This window comes from Platichthys flesus, chromosome 20, assembly GCF_949316205.1.
Source record: "Platichthys flesus chromosome 20, fPlaFle2.1, whole genome shotgun sequence".
NCBI classification, from domain to species: Eukaryota; Metazoa; Chordata; class Actinopteri; order Pleuronectiformes; family Pleuronectidae; genus Platichthys; species Platichthys flesus.
In genome coordinates this window covers 20842138-20861274 of record NC_084964.1, presented here as the reverse complement: position 1 = coordinate 20861274, position 19137 = coordinate 20842138, and the positions used below count along the sequence as shown (strand labels likewise).

The window sequence follows — 19137 nt, the reverse complement described above, 5'->3', positions numbered from 1 at the left end:
CATCATCATCATCACCTTCATCATCATCTTCATCATTATCATCACCTTCATCATCATCATCATCTTCATTAAGTGACGATGATGAAGAGGAGTTTTTATCAGTGTTGTAACACAATCTATCTTGTATCGTGTGTGTGACGTCCAGGTGTAACCTTTGGAGTGTGTTTGTGTTTATCAGTCAGATAACAGCTGAACTGTGTAACACACTTCAAACGCAGACACGCACACAGACACACACAGACACACACAGCAGCAGCAGGTGAGAACTTCCTCGTCTTCATCAGAATTTTGATCCGTCTCAGGTTTGCTTCCTGAGTTGTTGTCGTGGAAACGGACGTCAGACTCTTTAACTTCCTGTTTCTACTGAGACGTTTCACCTGACCAAAGGTTGTGTGGTTATTGTGTAGATGTTGTGTAGAGTGTTATTACATTATTATTACATGTAGTTTTAAGGATGCTGTTCAGTTTCTGTGTTATTGCCGAAGGACCCTTCAGCACACAGATGGGGACGAATGAGAATCGAACCACCGACCTTTCGCCACAGCCGCTTTGTATTGAGGTTGTGTAGATGTTGTGTAAAAGTTGTGTAGAGGTTGTGTGACTATATCTATATGTACTAATATCCGCGGAGGATCCTGGGTAATAAGATAAGATAGATAAGATAAATTTATTGTCTCACACACACACGACATGCACACACACAAACACACACACGACATGCAAGAGGGGACCTTTGTTTTCTGCTATGACCCATCTGGGGAACACAGGAGGACACACACAGAGTGGGCAGTCATGCACAGCGCCCCGGGGAGCAGGTGTTAGGGCAGTAAGGTGCCTTGCTCAGGGGCACTTAGTCAGTGGGGTGGGGTAGGCACTTTGACAGTGTGGAACAGATCCAGGTGTTGTCCGTCCAGGTATGTTGTTTGGATTCGAACCAGAGACCACCGTCGGATTTTCTGCCACTAGTCCAGCGCCTCTCCCGTGTGATGTAGTTCTGCTGTGCTTCCCTCAGCCTCTGAAAGATGGCGAACAGGAAGTCGGCGTGTTGTGGTGTTTCGGTGCCGGTGGCCACGCTGGCCGTCCTCTTCATCATCATGACGACAGTGTGTGTGGCGCTGATAACAGTAGTGGTTAGCTCGAAAACGCACAAAGGTAACGACACCCACATACACACACACACACACATGCATATCCTCAGTTACAGCAGCAGTCTCTGTTCCCTCAGGTCTGACTCCTCCTCCTCAGAACCACTCGTATCTGATCGGCGTGGGTCGAGCCGACTGCACCGGGCCACCAGCAGAGGTCCCTCTGGTCAGTACCAACACTCACCAGCAGGGTCCCTGTGGTCAGTACCAACACTCACCAGCAGGGGTCCCTCTGGTCAGTACCAACACTCACCAGCAGGATCCCTCTGGTCAGTACCAACACTCACCAGCAGGGTCCCTGTGGTCAGTACCAACACTCACCAGCAGGGTCCCTCTGGTCAGTACCAACACTCACCAGCAGAGGTCCCTCTGGTCAGTACCAACACTCACCAGCAGGGTCCCTGTGGTCAGTAACAACACTCACCAGCAGGGGTCCCTCTGGTCAGTACCAACACTCACCAGCAGGGTCCCTCTGGTCAGTAACAACACTCACCAGCAGGGTCCCTGTGGTCAGTACCAACACTCACCAGCAGGGGTCCCTCTGGTCAGTACCAACACTCACCAGCAGAGGTCCCTCTGGTCAGTACCAACACTCACCAGCAGGGTCCCTGTGGTCAGTACCAACACTCACCAGCAGAGGTCCCTCTGGTCAGTACCAACACTCACCAGCAGGGGTCCCTCTGGTCAGTACCAACACTCACCAGCAGGATCCCTCTGGTCAGTACCAACACTCACCAGCAGGGTCCCTCTGGTCAGTACCAACACTCACCAGCAGAGGTCCCTCTGGTCAGTACCAACACTCACCAGCAGGGGTCCCTCTGGTCAGTACCAACACTCACCAGCAGGGTCCCTGTGGTCAGTACCAACACTCACCAGCAGAGGTCCCTCTGGTCAGTACCAACACTCACCAGCAGGGTCCCTGTGGTCAGTACCAACACTCACCAGCAGAGGTCCCTCTGGTCAGTACCAACACTCACCACCAGGGTCCCTGTGGTCAGTACCAACACTCACCAGCAGAGGTCCCTCTGGTCAGTACCAACACTCACCAGCAGGGTCCCTGTGGTCAGTACCAACACTCACCAGCAGAGGTCCCTCTGGTCAGTACCAACACTCACCAGCAGGGTTCCTGTGGTCAGTACCAACACTCACCAGCAGGGGTCCCTCTGGTCAGTACCAACACTCACCAGCAGAGGTCCCTCTGGTCAGTACCAACACTCACCAGCAGGGGTCCCTCTGGTCAATACCAACACTCACCAGCAGGGTCCCTCTGGTCAGTACCAACACTCACCACCAGGGTCCGTGTGGTCAGTACCAACACTCACCACCAGGGGTCCCTCTGGTCAGTACCAACACTCACCAGCAGAGGTCCCTCTGGTCAGTACCAACACTCACCAGCAGAGGTCCCTCTGGTCAGTACCAACACTCACCAGCAGGGGTCCCTCTGGTCAGTACCAACGCCACATCGTGCTGCGTTCAGGGTCGTTATCCACATCGTGGTGCGTTCAGGGTCATGATCCAAATCGTGCTGCGTTCAGGGTCGTTATCCACATCGTGCTGCGTTCAGGGTCATGATCCACATCGTGGTGCGTTCAGGGTCATGATCCACATCGTGCTGCGTTCAGGGTCGTTATCCACATCTTGCTGCGTTCAGGGTCATGATCCACATCGTGGTGCGTTCAGGGTCATGATCCACATCGTGCTGCGTTCAGGGTCGTTATCCACATCGTGCTGCGTTCAGGGTCATGATCCACATCGTGGTGCGTTCAGGGTCATGATCCACATCTTGCTGCGTTCAGGGTCGTTATCCACATCGTGCTGCGTTCAGGGTCATGATCCACATCGTGCTGCGTTCAGGGTCATGATCCACATCGTGCTGCGTTCAGGGTCGTTATCCACATCGTGCTGCGTTCAGGGTCATGATCCACATCGTGGTGCGTTCAGGGTCATGATCCACATCGTGCTGCGTTCAGGGTCGTTATCCACATCTTGCTGCGTTCAGGGTCATGATCCACATTGTGGTGCGTTCAGGGTCATGATCCACATCGTGCTGCGTTCAGGGTCATGATCCACATCGTGGTGCGTTCAGGGTCATGATCCACATCGTGCTGCGTTCAGGGTCGTTATCCACATCGTGCTGCGTTCAGGGTCATGATCCACATCGTGGTGCGTTCAGGGTCATGATCCACATCGTGCTGCGTTCAGGGTCATGATCCACATCGTGCTGCGTTCAGGGTCGTTATCCACATCGTGGTGCGTTCAGGGTCGTTATCCACATCGTGGTGCGTTCAGGGTCGTTATCCACATCTTGGTGCGTTCAGGGTCATGATCCACATCGTGGTGCGTTCAGGGTCATGATCCACATCGTGCTGCGTTCAGGGTCATGATCAACATCGTGGTGCGTTCAGGGTCATGATCCACATCGTGCTGCGTTCAGGGTCGTTATCCACATCGTGGTGCGTTCAGGGTCGTTATCCACATCTTGGTGCGTTCAGTAAGGAGACGGTTGAAAGTGATTAGACACTGTGTGGTGTGTTTGTGTGTCTGTGTGTAGATGGGCTATGCAAACACGAAGCAGTTGGCTGCAGGTATACACACTCGTCTGTACAGCAGAGCCTTCATCATCGACGATGGGAGAAGAAGAGTCGTGTTCGTTACAGCAGACGTAGGAATGATATCACAGAGACTACGTCTGGAGGTACAAACACAACAGTAACACACACACACTGTGTCTGTAGTCTATTTTTGTTTTGTACGTGTTGTGTATTATTGTGTTGTGTGTGTTGTGTAGGTGTTGTCAGCCCTGCAGGTGAAGTTCGGGGATGTGTATCGTCAGGAGAACGTTGTTCTCAGTGGAACTCACACTCACTCTGGACCTGGAGGATATTTCCAGTACACGCTCTTCATGGTCAGCAGCAAAGGTTTCATCCGCTCGTCCACCGCGCCGCTCGTCAACGGCATCGTCAAGGTGTGTTCTAACTCACTGATTGATTGAATGATTGATGATTGATTGATTGATTGATTGATCAATTCAGTTCGTGTAACAAAAAATTAAACTCCACATCCACCAGTGTTTTCTAAAATATGAAACATAGAAATGTAAGTTAAAGTTAGCCGTTAGCTACCTGTGCACAGTGCATGATGGGTAGTCAGTGTGCTGCATGCCAGATAGATATGTTAAATATAATATATTACATATAATAATATATGGTATATAAGATATAAGATGAAATATAAAATATCAGCTATGTAGTATGTGATAAATAACATGTCATTTATAATATTTACATATAAATTGACTGAATGAGATGAACGTTATTTCAGTGAAGTTTGAGACGTCACTATTTGTTATACAGTTGCAATCAGAAATATTCAACCCCCTCACCTCAATAGACATTATCGATGTGGATGACAGATAATGACAATAAATGACAAAAAAACCTCATCAAACAACAAAAGATATTTATTGATGCATATTTTAGTTATTTTGACAACAGAAGTTGACTTAACTTTGAAATTCAAATGAAAAATGTAACTCTTTCAACACATGTGCATGTGCAGTATTATTCAACCCCCCAGCTTCAGTACTTTGTGGCGCATCCTCTAGCTTTTATAACTTCTAAAAAATGTTTTCGGTAAGTGCGGACAAGCTTCTTACACCGCTCGATTGGAATCTTTGCCCATTTTTCAAGTGCAAAAGCCTCTAGATCAGTGATGTTTGATGGCTTCCATGCTGCAACTGCCTTCTTTAAATCCCACCAAAGATTTTCAATCAAATTTGAATCTGGTGACTGTGAATGCAACTCCAGGACGTTCCAGGATCTTTTTCTCAACCAAGCTTTGGTGGACTTGGAGATTTTGCTTTGGATCATTGTCTTGCTGGAAAGTCCAATGATCACCAAGGTTCAATTTGTCAACAGAAGGAATCACATTCCTCTTTAAAATGGCCTGGTATTTCTGTGAATCCATGATGCCATGTACACAATAAAGATTGCTAGTTCCTGCTGCAGAAAAACAGCCCAACATCATCTTTGACCAACCTCCATGCTGGACTGTTGGGATGGTATTCTTCTGGTCATAAGCCTGTCCTTTCACACGCCAGACATACCGCTGGTCCATTATTTGAAACGGTTCCAGTTTGGTTTCATCAGTCCATAGAACTGTCACCCAAAACTCTGTAGGCTTATCCAAATTCCTCCTGGCATATTCTAGTCGACTTTTGATGTTACTTGTGGTCAAGCGCTGAGTGCGTCTTGGAGCCGGCCATTAAGTCCTTTATTATTCAGTGCACGTCTTATAGTTGCCACTGCAGCACTTGTTCCAGCCTTCATCAGGTCATCCTGTAGGTGTCTTGCAGTCACACAGAGGTTTATCTGAGTTGTTCTGACTAAGTTGCTGAGGGTCCTTGATGAAATGCTGGGCTTCTTCCACGGCCAGGCATGTTTGAAGCTGCTCCATCAGTTGTAAACTTCCTTATAATGTTACCAATTGTGTCTCTTGGAATGTAATTTTTGGGGGAATTCTTCTTCTACCCAAGGCCTTTCAGGTGTGATGAAATAATCTCCTCTCTCAGCTTTTGTGGAAGCTCCTTTGTCTTTCCCATGATTGCAACTCACCTTGAATACCTTCATGGGTGGGGTTTATATATGCATCACAGCTGAAGCAAATGAAGGATCAGTATAGAGTTCCCAAAGGCTTAATTATGTTTCAACTCAACTTTAGGACAAAAAAAACTGTCAGACAGCTTTAAAAACAACAATATTATATAGGGGTTGAATAATTGTGACATGGCTATCTTAACAAAATATACTGCTACACACAAATACTACATCATGCATTTTCCGTGTTGATTTTCTTTATCACTCAACTCATAAAGAAGTCATCTGAAGCAGAATCTTGATCAAAGAACAAGAATCTTGATCAAAGAACAAGATTCTGTCAACTTTAATTGATAAATCCTTTAAATCTTTGGGGGGTTGAATATTTCTGATTGCAACTGTAGAATGTGAACCTTGTGTCCAGAGTATAGACATAGCCCATCGTAACATGAAGCCGGGCCGCATCTACAGGAACCGAGGAGAACTGGACCACAGCAGCCTGAACAGAAGTCCACACTCGTATCTGAACAACCCCGAGGACGAGAGACACAGGTACAGAGAGAGAGACGTGTTCATAATTCATGTTTTCATATGTCAAAGACATCTGGGTGATTTTATTACTGATGCGTTCAGGTACAAGTCAAACACAGATAAACAGGTGGTGGTTCTGAAGTTCACTGATCTGGACGGAGACGGGATTGGAATGCTCAGGTGAAAACAGCCTTTAATAACAACAATAAAAACAACAATGATAACAATAGTTTGTATTATTATTTTTCATTGTTGATGTTCCCACAGCTGGTTCTCCGTCCACGCCGTCAGCATGAACTACACCAACCGCATGGTGAGCAGCGACAACATGGGCTACGCCTCCTACCTGCTGGAGCAGGACAAGAACCCCGGAGAGCTACCTGGTCAGGTGAGAGGAGCCTGGTGCACCGACCAGTGAGTGCTGTGACACACTGATTCACTGTGTGTGTGTGTGTGTCTGTGTGTCTGTGTGACTGTGTGTGTGTGTGTGTGTGTGTGTCTGTGTGTGTGTGTGTGTCTGTGTGTGTGTGTGTGTCAGGGTGGCTTCGTCGCTGGTTTCTCATCCAGTAACCTCGGTGACGTCACTCCCAACGTGAGAGGACCTTACTGTGTGAACACTGGACTGTCCTGTGACTACCTGAATGCCTCGTGTCCTGTAGGAGGGGTAAACACACACAAACCACACACACACACACACACACACACACAGTATCCTCGACCGACAGTCAACAACAGTTGTGTGTCTGTCAGACGAAGATGTGTCAGGCCTTTGGACCTGGAAACGACATGTTCGACAGCACGAGGATCATCGGACACAACATCTACAGGAAGGCCAAGGTACCTGTTTTCTTTACATGATGGGGACCTTTTCTCTCATGTCCCCATAAGGTTCAGGGTTTGTGTATTAGTTATACGTGTTTGTGTTGCTGCCCCCTGCAGGAGCTGTACGCAAGCGCAGTCGAGGAGGTGACTGGTTTTCTTCACTCTGCTCATCAGTGGGTCAACATGACGGACGTCAGTGTTCATATCAACAGCTCCCACACGGTCAGCAACACACACACACACACACACACACACACACACACACACACACACACACACACACACACACACACACACACACACACACACACACACACACACACACAGGGGTTATGGTATAAGTTAACTTAAGTAAAACAATGCAAACAAATAAATGACATTTAATAGTTTCTTAATTAATTAATATGTGTGTGTGTGTGTGTGTGTGTTTCTGTGTGTGTGTGTGTCTGTGTGTGTCTGTGTGTGTGTGTCAGGTCAGTACATGTAAACCAGCTCTAGGTCACAGTTTTGCAGCAGGAACAACAGACGGAGGAGGAGACCTGAACTTTACTCAGGGTGATTCAACTGTCGCTTTATTATTCTACTGTAACTCAGCTGCTCAGGGGGAACACACATTCAAACCTGTCTCTCTGTCTCTGTCTCTCTGTCTCTGTCTGTCTCTGTCTCTCTGTCTCTGTCTCCTCTCCGTCTCTCTGTCTCTGTCTCTCTGTCTCTGTCTCTCTGTCTCTCTGTCTCTGTCTCTCTGTCTCTGTCTCTCTGTCTCTCCGTCTCTCTGTCTCTGTCTCTCTGTCTCTCTGTCTCTGTCTCTCTGTCTCTCTGTCTCTGTCTGTCTCTGTCTCCTCTCCGTCTCTGTCTCTCTGTCTCTGTCTCTCTGTCTCTCCGTCTCTCTGTCTCTGTCTCTCTGTCTCTGTCTCTCTGTCTCTGTCTCTCTGTCTCTCTGTCTCTGTCTGTCTCTGTCTCCTCTCCGTCTCTGTCTCTCTGTCTCTGTCTCTCTGTCTCTCCGTCTCTCTGTCTCTGTCTCTGTCTCCTCTCCGTCTCTGTCTCTCTGTCTCTGTCTCTCTGTCTCTGTCTCTCTGTCTCTCCGTCTCTCTGTCTCTGTCTCTGTCTCTCTGTCTCTCTGTCTCTGTCTCTGTCTCTGTCTCTGTCTCTGTCTCTGTCTCTATCTGTCTCTGTCTCCTCTCCGTCTCTGTCTCTCTGTCTCCATCTCTGTCACCATCTCCGTCTCTCTGTCTCTCTGTCTCTCTGTCTCTCTGTCTCTCTGTCTCTGTCTCTCTGTCTCTCTGTCTCCATCTCCGTCTCTCTGTCTCTGTCTGTCTCCTCTCCGTCTCCGTCTCCGTCTCTGTCTCTGTCTGTCTCTGTCTCCTCTCCGTCTCTGTCTCTGTCTCTCTGTCTCCATCTCTGTCTCTGTCTCTCTGTCTCTCCGTCTCTCTGTCTCTGTCTCTCTGTCTCTCTGTCTCCATCTCCGTCTCTCTGTCTCTCTCTGTCCCATCTCCGTCTCTCTGTCTCTGTCTCTGTCTCTGTCTCTGTCTCCGTCTCCGTCTCCTCTCTCTCTCTGTGTGGTGAAGGTGCTGTGGAGGGCGACCCGTTCTGGGACGGCATCAGAGACGCTCTCCTGAGTGAACCGTCCAATAAGACGCAGGAATGTCACCATCCCAAACCAATTCTGTTCAACACAGGGGAGGTAAGGAGGGGGGGGTTCAATATGAAGAACGAGGAGCTACGTTCTGTGATGGTACACACACACACACACACACACACACATGTGTGGGTGTGTGTGTGTGTGTGTGTCCGGTGATCCTCGTGCTGTCGATGTCGTTTCCAAACACCTGACACATCTTAGTCTGACAGACACACAACTGTTGTTTACTGTCTGTTGACGATACTGTGTTTGTGTGTGTGTGTGTGTGTGTGTGTGTGTGTGTGTGTTTGTGTGTGTGTGTGTGTGTGTGTGTGTGTGTGTGTGCAGATGAACTGGCCTCTGCCGTGGCATCCTCAGATCATCGACGTTCAGATCATCACCATCGGATCTGTCGCTGTGGTAGCTGTTCCTGGAGAGATGACGTAACAATACTACTACCAATCTCTTGAGAATATACAGTAATACTACGAGTATCGTTTTATACTAATGATTGTATTAATATTTATATGAGTTTTAGTTATTTATTCAGTTATAAATATTGTGGTGTCATCTGCATATGGACAAACTTATATATGTGACTAAAATACAAAGACCTGTTTTATCTTTGATTTTCATCTCAATCAATATTAATCATAGATTTTGTTTAGTCAACAGAATTTTATTAAGCTCTGAGCAGGACAATGAAAAATGAATCTGAATTCAAATGTGTTTTAAAAGGAGATTTATGGGTTGAGTTGAGTTGAGTTGACAAGCCTGTTGTTGTGTCCCGTGAGCAGCACCATGGCGGGTCGGAGGCTGAGAGACGCCGTCCAACAGGTGAGACACAACACAACAACACAACGACAACACTGCACACCTGAAACCTGTCGGCTGACGTCCCTGTGTGTGTGCGTCAGGAGCTGCAGTCCGAGGGGACGTTCGAGGACACGGAGGTGGTGATCGCCGGCCTCAGCAACGTCTACACTCACTACATCACCACCTACGAAGAGTACCAGGTACACCACAGCTATGCCTCATGGGCATTGTAGTTTTTAGACTAGAACGTTGACTGCACTCTTCAGTTCTCCAGCACAGTTTTTTAATCACAATCATTTCTTTCTTTCTTTTCAGGTGCAGCGATACGAAGGAGCCTCCACCATCTACGGCCCGCACACGCTCACTGCCTACGTACACAAGTTCCAAGAGCTAGCCAGAGCCATCGCACAAGTGAGACCGACGGGATTTCACCTTCGACACAAACATGGAGGCTCCTGTTGAGACACTTTGATCATTTCAACCTGATGACGACAATGTGATTTATTGTTCTAAGAGTTTAATGATGAGATAAAGTAAACAAAAAATATTACGAACAAACAAAACCAAATATTAATGACATATTTGAAAGTCACGACTGTTTGCAGTCCTGGCTCCTAAATGGTGGACCGAGCTCCCCGGTGACATCAGGACACAAAGTCTACACATCTTCCTCCAGACTGAAGACACACCTCCTCAGACCACACCTTGAATACCAAAATAAAATAAAGTAGAAGCACTTTAGTAGCAGTTAGATGTCGCTTACTCATCGAACTTTGTAGTTTGGCTTTCTTAAAGAAAATTGAACTTTCTTGATTCTTGTTGTTCTGGTTTGTTTCCTCGTGGTTGAAGCTCTTATTGTGAGTCGCTTCGGATAAAAGCGTCGGCTCAATGCAATGTAATGATTGTAATGAATGTATCGTAAACTAACATACACAATCAACGACAATTTGGAACTGAATTAGCAGAATTTTGTTGTAGCTGTAGTTCTCACAATTGAACCCCAAAAAAATAAGAATCAAACTATTGAAATATTACCGATATATTCGTGGCAGCAGTGAATCTTTGTGAAAGTCTTATGGATCTTGTGGAACATTGAAATTATGATTTTTGGGTTTTCAGGACAAAGTGTCGGAGCTGCCGGTCGGACCTCAGCCTCCGTTGTTCACAAAGAATCTGTTCAGTCTGCTGCCGCAGGCAGCTGCCGATAAAACCCCCGTGAACAGCAGCTTCGGAGACGTCCTGCAGCAGGTTGACCCCTACTACAGACAGGTATACCACCTCCCTCCTGCTCTGTGGCGTCCCTCAGGGCTCAGCACTCGAGTAGACCCTAACCCTAACCCTGCAGCAGGTTGACCCCTACTACAGACAGGTATACCACCTCCCTCCTGCTCTGTGGCGTCCCTCAGGGCTCAGCACTTGAGTAGACCCTAACCCTAACCCTACAGCAGGTTGACCCCTACTACAGACAGGTATACCACCTCCCCCCTGCTGCGTGGCGTTCCTCAGGGCTCAGCACTTGAGTAGACCCTAACCTTAACCCTACAGCAGGTTGACCCCTACTACAGACAGGTATACCACCTCCCCCCTGCTGCGTGGCGTTCCTCAGGGCTCAGCACTTGAGTAGACCCTAACCCTAACCCTGCAGCAGGTTGACCCCTACTACAGACAGGTATACCACCTCCCTCCTGCTCTGTGGCGTCCCTCAGGGCTCAGCACTTGAGTAGACCCTAACCCTAACCCTACAGCAGGTTGACCCCTACTACAGACAGGTATACCACCTCCCCCCTGCTGCGTGGCGTTCCTCAGGGCTCAGCACTTGAGTAGACCCTAACCTTAACCCTACAGCAGGTTGACCCCTACTACAGACAGGTATACCACCTCCCCCCTGCTGCGTGGCGTTCCTCAGGGCTCAGCACTTGAGTAGACCCTAACCCTAACCCTACAGCAGGTTGACCCCTACTACAGACAGGTATACCACCTCCCCCCTGCTGCGTGGCGTTCCTCAGGGCTCAGCACTTGAGTAGACCCTAACCCTAACCCGTTTTATAACATCGTGATTAAATCGTCTTGAATCCGAAAATTGTTTAATCTCGTGAAGTTTTGAACAAGTTGATCCAGGTTCTCATTATTAAGACTGTAGGTGATCCGGCCATATGCTGACGACACCCTGCTGTTTCTACGTCAACAAACATAAACTTGTGTTTTTCAGGGAGATGTCGTCTCCGTCACGTTTGTAGCAGGAAACCCCCGACACTCCGGAGACATCGTAAGACACATCTTCTGTCTCCATCTGTCTTCCCTCTCACTGTCTTCTTCTCTGACCTCCTCTTCCGTCCACCACAGAGAGACAAGACCTTTGTCTCCGTGGAGATCTACGACAACAGAACAGACAGCTGGGAGGTCGTACACACTGATGCATCATGGGAGACGAGGTGGGTTAATGTGTAGTAGATGTGTACTGAAGAACCAATACCACAGAAACATGAGACTATAAATGTAAGTATCAGAAGTTCACGACTGATATCCTATATGTTATTATCATTCCTAATAACTGTATTTTACTGTGGTATCTGACATGGAGCTAATTTCCAACATATTTTTATTTGGCTGCAACTATCTTCATTTTCAAATCCACAAGATTTTCTAAATATCTTTAATCTTGTTAAGATAAGCTCTTAATATATTGAGTGTGTGAATCTGAATTTGTGACATACCTCAAGCTGCAGTACACGTGGTTTACAGGCAGGAGGCGATGATACACATATTAACCGTGATGAAATGAATGTAACTAAGGAGGTCGAGTTAAATCAGATCCAGGTTCAGTCCTGCTCAGATCTGTTCACAACACATCTCTGGCTGCAGGTTCCATTGGCTCAAAGGGTCAAAGGGGCAGAGTAACACCACAGTGGAATGGTTCGTCCCTCCATCGGCCCCTGGTGGCTGCTACAGGATCAAACACTTCGGACACTACAAGCAGATGAAAGGCCTGCGACCCGTCATCACGCCGTACGAAGGCACGTCCGACGTCTTCAGAGTCTCCCCCAGCTTCTACTACCAGTGACATCATCAGTCCTGACCATACTACCAGTGACATCATCAGTCCTGACCACGAGGACCCTTTGTTCAAATAGGTTTTAAAACTTCAATTTAAATTCCTGCATCTTGGGAATAATAAACTGTAAATCATCAATCATTACACTTATAAAAAAGTTCAAACATTCTTCAATAGAATAATCATTTAATTAACTCCTGTTATTAGCAAAAATATTTATTGTGATTTGTATAGAAATATATCGAGCAAACCAGAGTTCCAGAACACAGGGAGGACTTTACCATCACAGCAGGAGTCCATGTTGGACCTGGTGACCTCTGCAGTCCTCACCGTGGAGCTTCTGGAGAAATCCCTTCTCTCTACAACTAAATGCTTTTTTCTTTTGGAAGGTGACTGTTTATGTAATAATGAAGTTAGGTCGAGAAATGGATCCAACACGATCTTTATCCACTGGGCAGTTTGTAATTGAATTTAGGTGTTCGTCCTTTTCTTGTAACTTCAGTGGATTCTTCACAGGATTATTTACCTGCAGCTTTTCTCTGATAATGTTAATGCAAATATCTTAAAATGATGGAATCAATGTGAAACACAACAATGATCTGTAAACAGGAACTGAATACTAACACAAAATACAAAATAAATTCTCTTAACAAAGTGCTGTGATATATTTTCTTCACATATAGTTTATGGACAATAATTTGTAAATTGCATCTTCATCCTCAAAGTTTTCCAGTTGAGATTTCACTGAACATCAGCAGCTGTTCCAGATGTGAACTGGGACGTTGTTTGGTTTGTCACGTTTACCTTTGTGAAACCAGGGCCCAGCTCTCCATGAGATTAACACTGGATCTGGAGCCTTTGAACATCAAAGAATTTCCTCAGTTAAGTTATTAGGAAGATGTAGATTTACAAATGTAATCGAGCAAAGTACGAGTCGAACAGACTTCGTGACCTCATGAGATTTTAGATCAAATAACTTTGTTCTCGACTCTCAGACGTTCTTCTTCTTCTTCATTGTTCAACGTCAAGGTGGATTACCGCCACCTACTGCTCTATTTCTCTTTCTTCTTCTTGTCCTTCTTCTTTGTTTGGTTTATTGGCAGGTGGCCACCAGCGTCAAGGTGCCAGCCGCCGTCTACTGTTCTTCTACTTCTCTGCTCGGCCCAGCGGCCACGAGCTCCATCCCTCCATCGACCTCCTGCTGCTGTGACCAGCTCACTACCTGAGGGTTCAGTTTGTTACAGCTAGCACAGCGTCAGCCCGACCTTCTTCTTCTTCTTCTTCTTCTTTGTTCTGTCCTTCTTCTACCTTCCTAATGAAGTATTCTCCTTAAAGTGCCTCCAGTCTGAAAACTTGTTTAGTCTCTATAAAAATGTTTGGTCCCTTAAATCAAAGGCGAAAATCACACAGAGAATAAATTTCAGTTACTGAATGGAATAAAGGCAGTTTCACAATAATTCATGTGAACCGATCCTGAAGGACGCTGGTTCACACTGGAGCAGACACAACAGAGACCACTGCTCTAGAAAACTCTATTTACACTTTCTCTAAATGTCCCGTCTGAAGAGGAGGCCGCGCCCAGTCGGTTCCTGGAGGAAGACGGACCGAGCTCCAGACGTCCCCGAACGTTCAGCTGTCAAACACGTTGGGATCTGATCGTGATGATTGACGGCACATCCGTCCTCTCTCACATGGGTCTGCTGACGTCCTGTTTGCTGAGCAGAACTTCCAGCAGCCGCAGTTTAGCTTTCAGCTGTTTGTACTCCTGGTATTCTTCTCTCATGGGGGTGCGATCCTCTTTCTGGCAGATTCTGTCGAGAAACACAAAGTATGAGTCTCCTCATTCCAGAGGAAGAAAAACCACACGAGAGAGAGGATGTGAATATTAGTTGTTACCTCAAAACTAAACTAATAGTTAGTTTTGAGGTTACTATTTGAGGTTACTCAAATAGTAACCTCAAAACTATTTGAGGTTACTATTTGAGTAACCTCAAATAGTTTTCTTCAATATAATGTGTTTATAATGTGTTATAATGAATAATTTCAACACAGAGTAGAGGTTCTGTGCAGCACGCTGGAGGTTTGACTTCCTGTTTGTCTCTCACCTCCCGGTCTGACGGTGGAACTGGTCCTCGAACACTCTCAGAGCTTTACGCCTCGTCTTCTTCTCGGCTCTCGTCTCCCGCAGACTCTGACGCAGCTGAGACCTGCTTCAGACACGTGGAGGTTAATGACGGAGAAGGACAAACCCGAGAATCAGTTTCCAGCTGGGTGGTGTCACAGTGACTGGGTTTCTGGGATGTGTGGTGGGAGGGTTTCCAGACCTGGAGGCTTCGTGCAGGTTGGACGTGGTGACCGCCGCTTGTGGACGGACGGCTTTCACTTCGTCTATCGGGGACACGAAGGCCGGGTCGCTGTCCCTGTCGCTGTCCTCCTCCCCGGCTGGAGGACGGGCTGCTCTGAGAGGACGGAGGACAGGACGTTCCACCACCGTCACTGAGCTCATGGAGTCTTCATCAGATCCGTCCTCTTCCTCCTGAGAGATAGGAGGAGTCACATGACAGAGATGTGTAATAACAGTGATCAAACAACAGGATGTGTGTGTCTGTGTGTGTGTGTGTATTTCTCACGATGGTGGTGATGGGGCTGGCGCACAGTGAACGTTTGATCATCTGGTATCTGTCGTACAGAGGCTTCACCAGGTTCCTCTCCTGATTGGTTCCCTGAGGTACAGGCACACACAGTCACCATGACAACACACGGAATCAGCTGACGGTGATGTCACTGTGTGTGAACAGGAAGTGACAACTCACTGGTCGACCATGAAGACTCTCAAAGTACAGAAGACATTTCTGCAGCGTGATCTTCTCCAGCACCATCTGAGCCTGGGTCATCTCCTGCACACACACACACACACACACACTATCTTTGTCTTTCTTTGTTTGGCATCATGGTGATGACATCACATGATGACATCACATCTCACCTTCATGTTGTCGGGCAGACCCAGCTCGTGTCTCTTCTCTCGCAGACGTCTGAACAGAGACTCCACTGTTTCCTCCTGAGTTGGTTTGTGCTCTGTCGCCCCCTGCTGCCCGGAGCTGGACCTGCAGGACACACTCAGACTGTGGGTGACGGTGCGCACAGGCATTCATAGTTCTGTGTAGGTGTGTGTGTGTGTGTGAGATGCTGACACACTGGTGGTGGAGCTTCTATGATGTTGAGTCGTCTGTTTACTGAGAAGAGGATTTGATCTTCATGGAGAACTGAGAGGATCAGAGTCCTACCTGCAGATGTTCTCGGACCCGTCCGGCTCCGTGGACTCAAACACCGACTGCCTGAGTCTGCGCTCTGCACACACACACACACACACACACACACACACACACACACACACACACACACACACACACACACACACACACACACACACACACACACACACACACACACACACACACACACACACACACACACACACACACACACACACACACACACACACACACACACACACACACACACACACACACACACAGAACTTAGAGTGTCTCTGGCGGGTCAGGACTTGTGTGTTTCCAGTTGTTCAGGTGTGTACCTTTCAGCTGCTTCCGGGCCTGGGCCAGCTCGCTCATCACTCGGATCATCTCTGGGTTTGAATATTTGTCGTTGTGCGACGGCTGAGACACAAAGACACAAACACAACAGAAAATCATGAGAAAACCTGCAGAGCGAAGACGGATGTGATTTAAATCAAGTCAGTGTGAAACGTGATTCTGAGACTTTCTTCATCATACTGGTCTTTGGTCTGGAACTGGTCCTGGACCAGTTTGTGAGCTGGACTCCGGTCCCTGCTGGGTTTACCTTGTAGTTCATCTCCTGCTCAAACTGATCCTCAAATTTTCGAACTTTCTTCTTCAGCGTCTGAATCTGTCTGGTGAGGAGGGGGATGGCGGGGGGGCAGTCGTCCTCCAATGCCTCCGTCCTGTCCCCCCGACCCCGAGACCTGGACACAACCACACAGGTAATCACTGACAACATGTCAACGGGAAGAAGAACATGGTCAGATCAGGACAACAAGACGTCTCCATCCATCAGGTCCTTGATCTTCAGCTCTGCTACAAACTGTTTCTAATCTGATCTCTGATGTCCTCTGAGACACGGGACGTCTGTGGACTAGTGTCCGTCCTGGAGACGGGTCCTCACATGTGTCTCTGAGGTCTCCACCTTCTCCACCTGTTGAAGGGTTCAGTACTTTGTCTCTTGTTGAAGAACAGAGGACGTCTCACTGGTTAAAGACGAGGAGACAAACTGGGACCTGAGAATATGAGACGGGTCAGTCCTACAGACAGAGGGTCAGTTACAGGTCACACTCACAGTCTGTACTGCTGGCTGCAGGGGGGGGATGGAGGCGTGTCCGTGTCACAGTTGAACCTCAGGCTGCTCAGGCATCTTGGGGAGGGGAGGGGGCTGGGCCCCCCCGCCAGCAGCTGGAGCAGAGCCCCTCCTTCTCCTCCCCCACCTTCTCCCACCCCCTCACATCTGGGGCTGCTCCTCCGGGGGGAGTAGGGGGAGCGGGGAGGAGCGGGGGGCAGCGCTCCATCGGGGGTCAGGGGCTGCTGGCTGGGCTGGAGTCTGGGGGACTGGGGGGTTCTGCCCAGGACCGGGAGCAGCTCTGTAAACACACAAGAGAAGGTTCTGTTCTGAATGAAACCCATGTTTCCATCTGCTGAATCCTAGAACCACCAGAACCACCTGATCCACCTGATCCACCAGAACCACCTGATCCACCAGAACCACCTGATGCACTTGATCCACCAGAACCACCTGAAACACCAGAACCACCTGATCCACCAGAACCACCTGAAACACCAGAACCACCTGATCCACCAGAACCACCTGATCCACCAGAACCACCTGATCCACCAGAACCACCAGAACCACCGATCAGCTCAGGTTGTTCAGGTGGAAGTGGTTCTGTAATGGAACGAGGCTCTGACCATCCCCTATTCAAAGCTTCTACTCCTGCATCCCCAGGGCCCCGTCTAACACCTGGACACACCTTTATACTGACACATCACAACATCCTGGAGGTAGATCAATAGATACTACTGACAGGTACAGACAGACAGGAACAGACAGGAACAGACAGACTGGAACAGACAGGTACAGACAGATTGGGCCATGCAGACAGACAGGGACAGACAGACACAGACAGTTACAGACAGGTACAGACAGACTGGAACAGACAGGTACAGACAGATTGGACCATGCAGACAGACAGGAACAGACAGGTACAGACAGACTGGAACAGACAGACGGTACGGACAGACAGGAACCAACAGGTACAGACAGACTGGACCATGCAGACAGACAGGGACTGACAGGTACAGACAGACAGGTACAGACAGACATGAACAGACAGACGGTACAGACAGGTCAGACCTGTACCTGTCTGTCGGCTGTCCTCGGGGGGGACACCGTGACACAGGACCCGGGTCTTCTCCTCCTTCCCTCGGAGCTCCGCGGGCCCACAGGGGCTCCTCTGCCCCTTGCTGCCCAGGGCAGGGGGGCTCTCCTCTGGGGACGGACCCCGCGAGGGCCCCCCCTCCACCTCCGGTCCCTGGAGCTTCAGCAGGGAGCTCTGCAGGCAGAAACAGAACATGCCAGAGACTCGGATCCAGAGATTACCCTGGTCCCTGGGGGAGGCTTCACCAAATGACCAGGTCCGAGGGCACTGTGGAGGTGAGGATCTGCCAGGTGTTAGCCAGATCCCAGGCCCCGGCACGGACTCATTTAATGAGGATGATGTTCAGGAAGAACACTGTCCCCACAGGCTGAGTCAGTCCGCTCCTATCCAGGCATTAGACTGGTACCATCCAGTAATTAGAGCCATGATGCCACCCTGTCGTCCAGCTCTTCCAGGTACTAGTCGGTGACGCTCCACACGTGAACAGTTCAGCAATGTAAACCTTTATCTCGCTGCACTCCAGTGACTAGCCGGTCCCTGTGGTTGTAGTGATGATCGCAGTGTTGTCAGGAATTATCCAGGACCGGAGGGAGTGCGCTCAGCTGGAGCTTATGATGACGCTCACTGATGAAGAGGAAGAGGAAGATGATGCGTGTGTCTCTGACGTTCACTGATGAAGAGGAAGATGATGCGTGTCTCTCTGATCGTGAGGTTTTTCCCGCAGCGGTGGGGGAGGGGATGTTAATGACGTCATCCCATTCATAAAAAAGTGTGTGTGTTTATGTTGTGTGTGTGTGTGTGTGTGTGTGTGTGTGTGTGTGTGTGTGTGTGTGTGTGTGTGTGTGTGTGCTCCTTCATCTCCATCAGAGACGATGAATAAACACTTTAAACATTCGTTCTTCTCATGTGGTGATTCCTGTTAGTGTTTTGGTGTGTTGGTGTGTTGTTGTGTTGATGTGTTGTTGTGTTGTTGTGTTGATGTGTTGTTGTGTTGTTGTGTTCAGGTCCAGTGGGAGAGGATCCTCACATGTGACTCTGAGATCAGAGGAAGTTGCTCCTTGTTAACATCTATGAGATGTTTTATGAAT

The 19137-nt window shown here is 48.4% G+C and overlaps 2 protein-coding genes across 3 annotated transcripts; one reads left to right on the top strand and one right to left on the bottom strand.

Annotated features, from left to right (window-relative positions):
• The first annotated feature begins 149 nt into the window (after positions 1-149).
• asah2 (N-acylsphingosine amidohydrolase 2) lies at positions 150-13234 on the top strand. Of its 2 annotated transcripts, none has more exons than XM_062378527.1 (21): positions 150-259; positions 1013-1152; positions 1226-1311; positions 3697-3840; positions 3934-4110; positions 6165-6292; positions 6374-6451; positions 6539-6659; positions 6810-6935; positions 7022-7108; positions 7211-7315; positions 7567-7648; positions 8659-8774; positions 9060-9154; positions 9509-9548; positions 9629-9727; positions 9843-9938; positions 10647-10796; positions 11737-11793; positions 11871-11959; positions 12390-13234. In XM_062378527.1, exons 2-21 carry the CDS (start codon positions 1023-1025, stop codon positions 12586-12588), a joined length of 2205 nt encoding a protein of 734 aa, XP_062234511.1. In that variant the 5' UTR covers positions 150-259; positions 1013-1022; the 3' UTR covers positions 12589-13234. The 2 variants fall into 2 exon arrangements, with proteins under 2 accessions (XP_062234511.1, XP_062234512.1); XM_062378528.1 differs by lacking the exon at positions 150-259 and adding an exon at positions 347-914.
• On the bottom strand, positions 13217-18856 carry fam13c (family with sequence similarity 13 member C). The gene is made up of 11 exons (XM_062378529.1): positions 18031-18856; positions 16957-17254; positions 16444-16585; positions 16178-16259; positions 15867-15930; positions 15566-15686; positions 15393-15476; positions 15210-15302; positions 14904-15115; positions 14685-14786; positions 13217-14390 (listed from the first exon to the last, which is right to left on the bottom strand). Exons 1-11 carry the CDS (start codon positions 18242-18244, stop codon positions 14267-14269), a joined length of 1536 nt encoding a protein of 511 aa, XP_062234513.1. The 5' UTR covers positions 18245-18856; the 3' UTR covers positions 13217-14266.
• Positions 18857-19137: the final 281 nt, after the last annotated feature.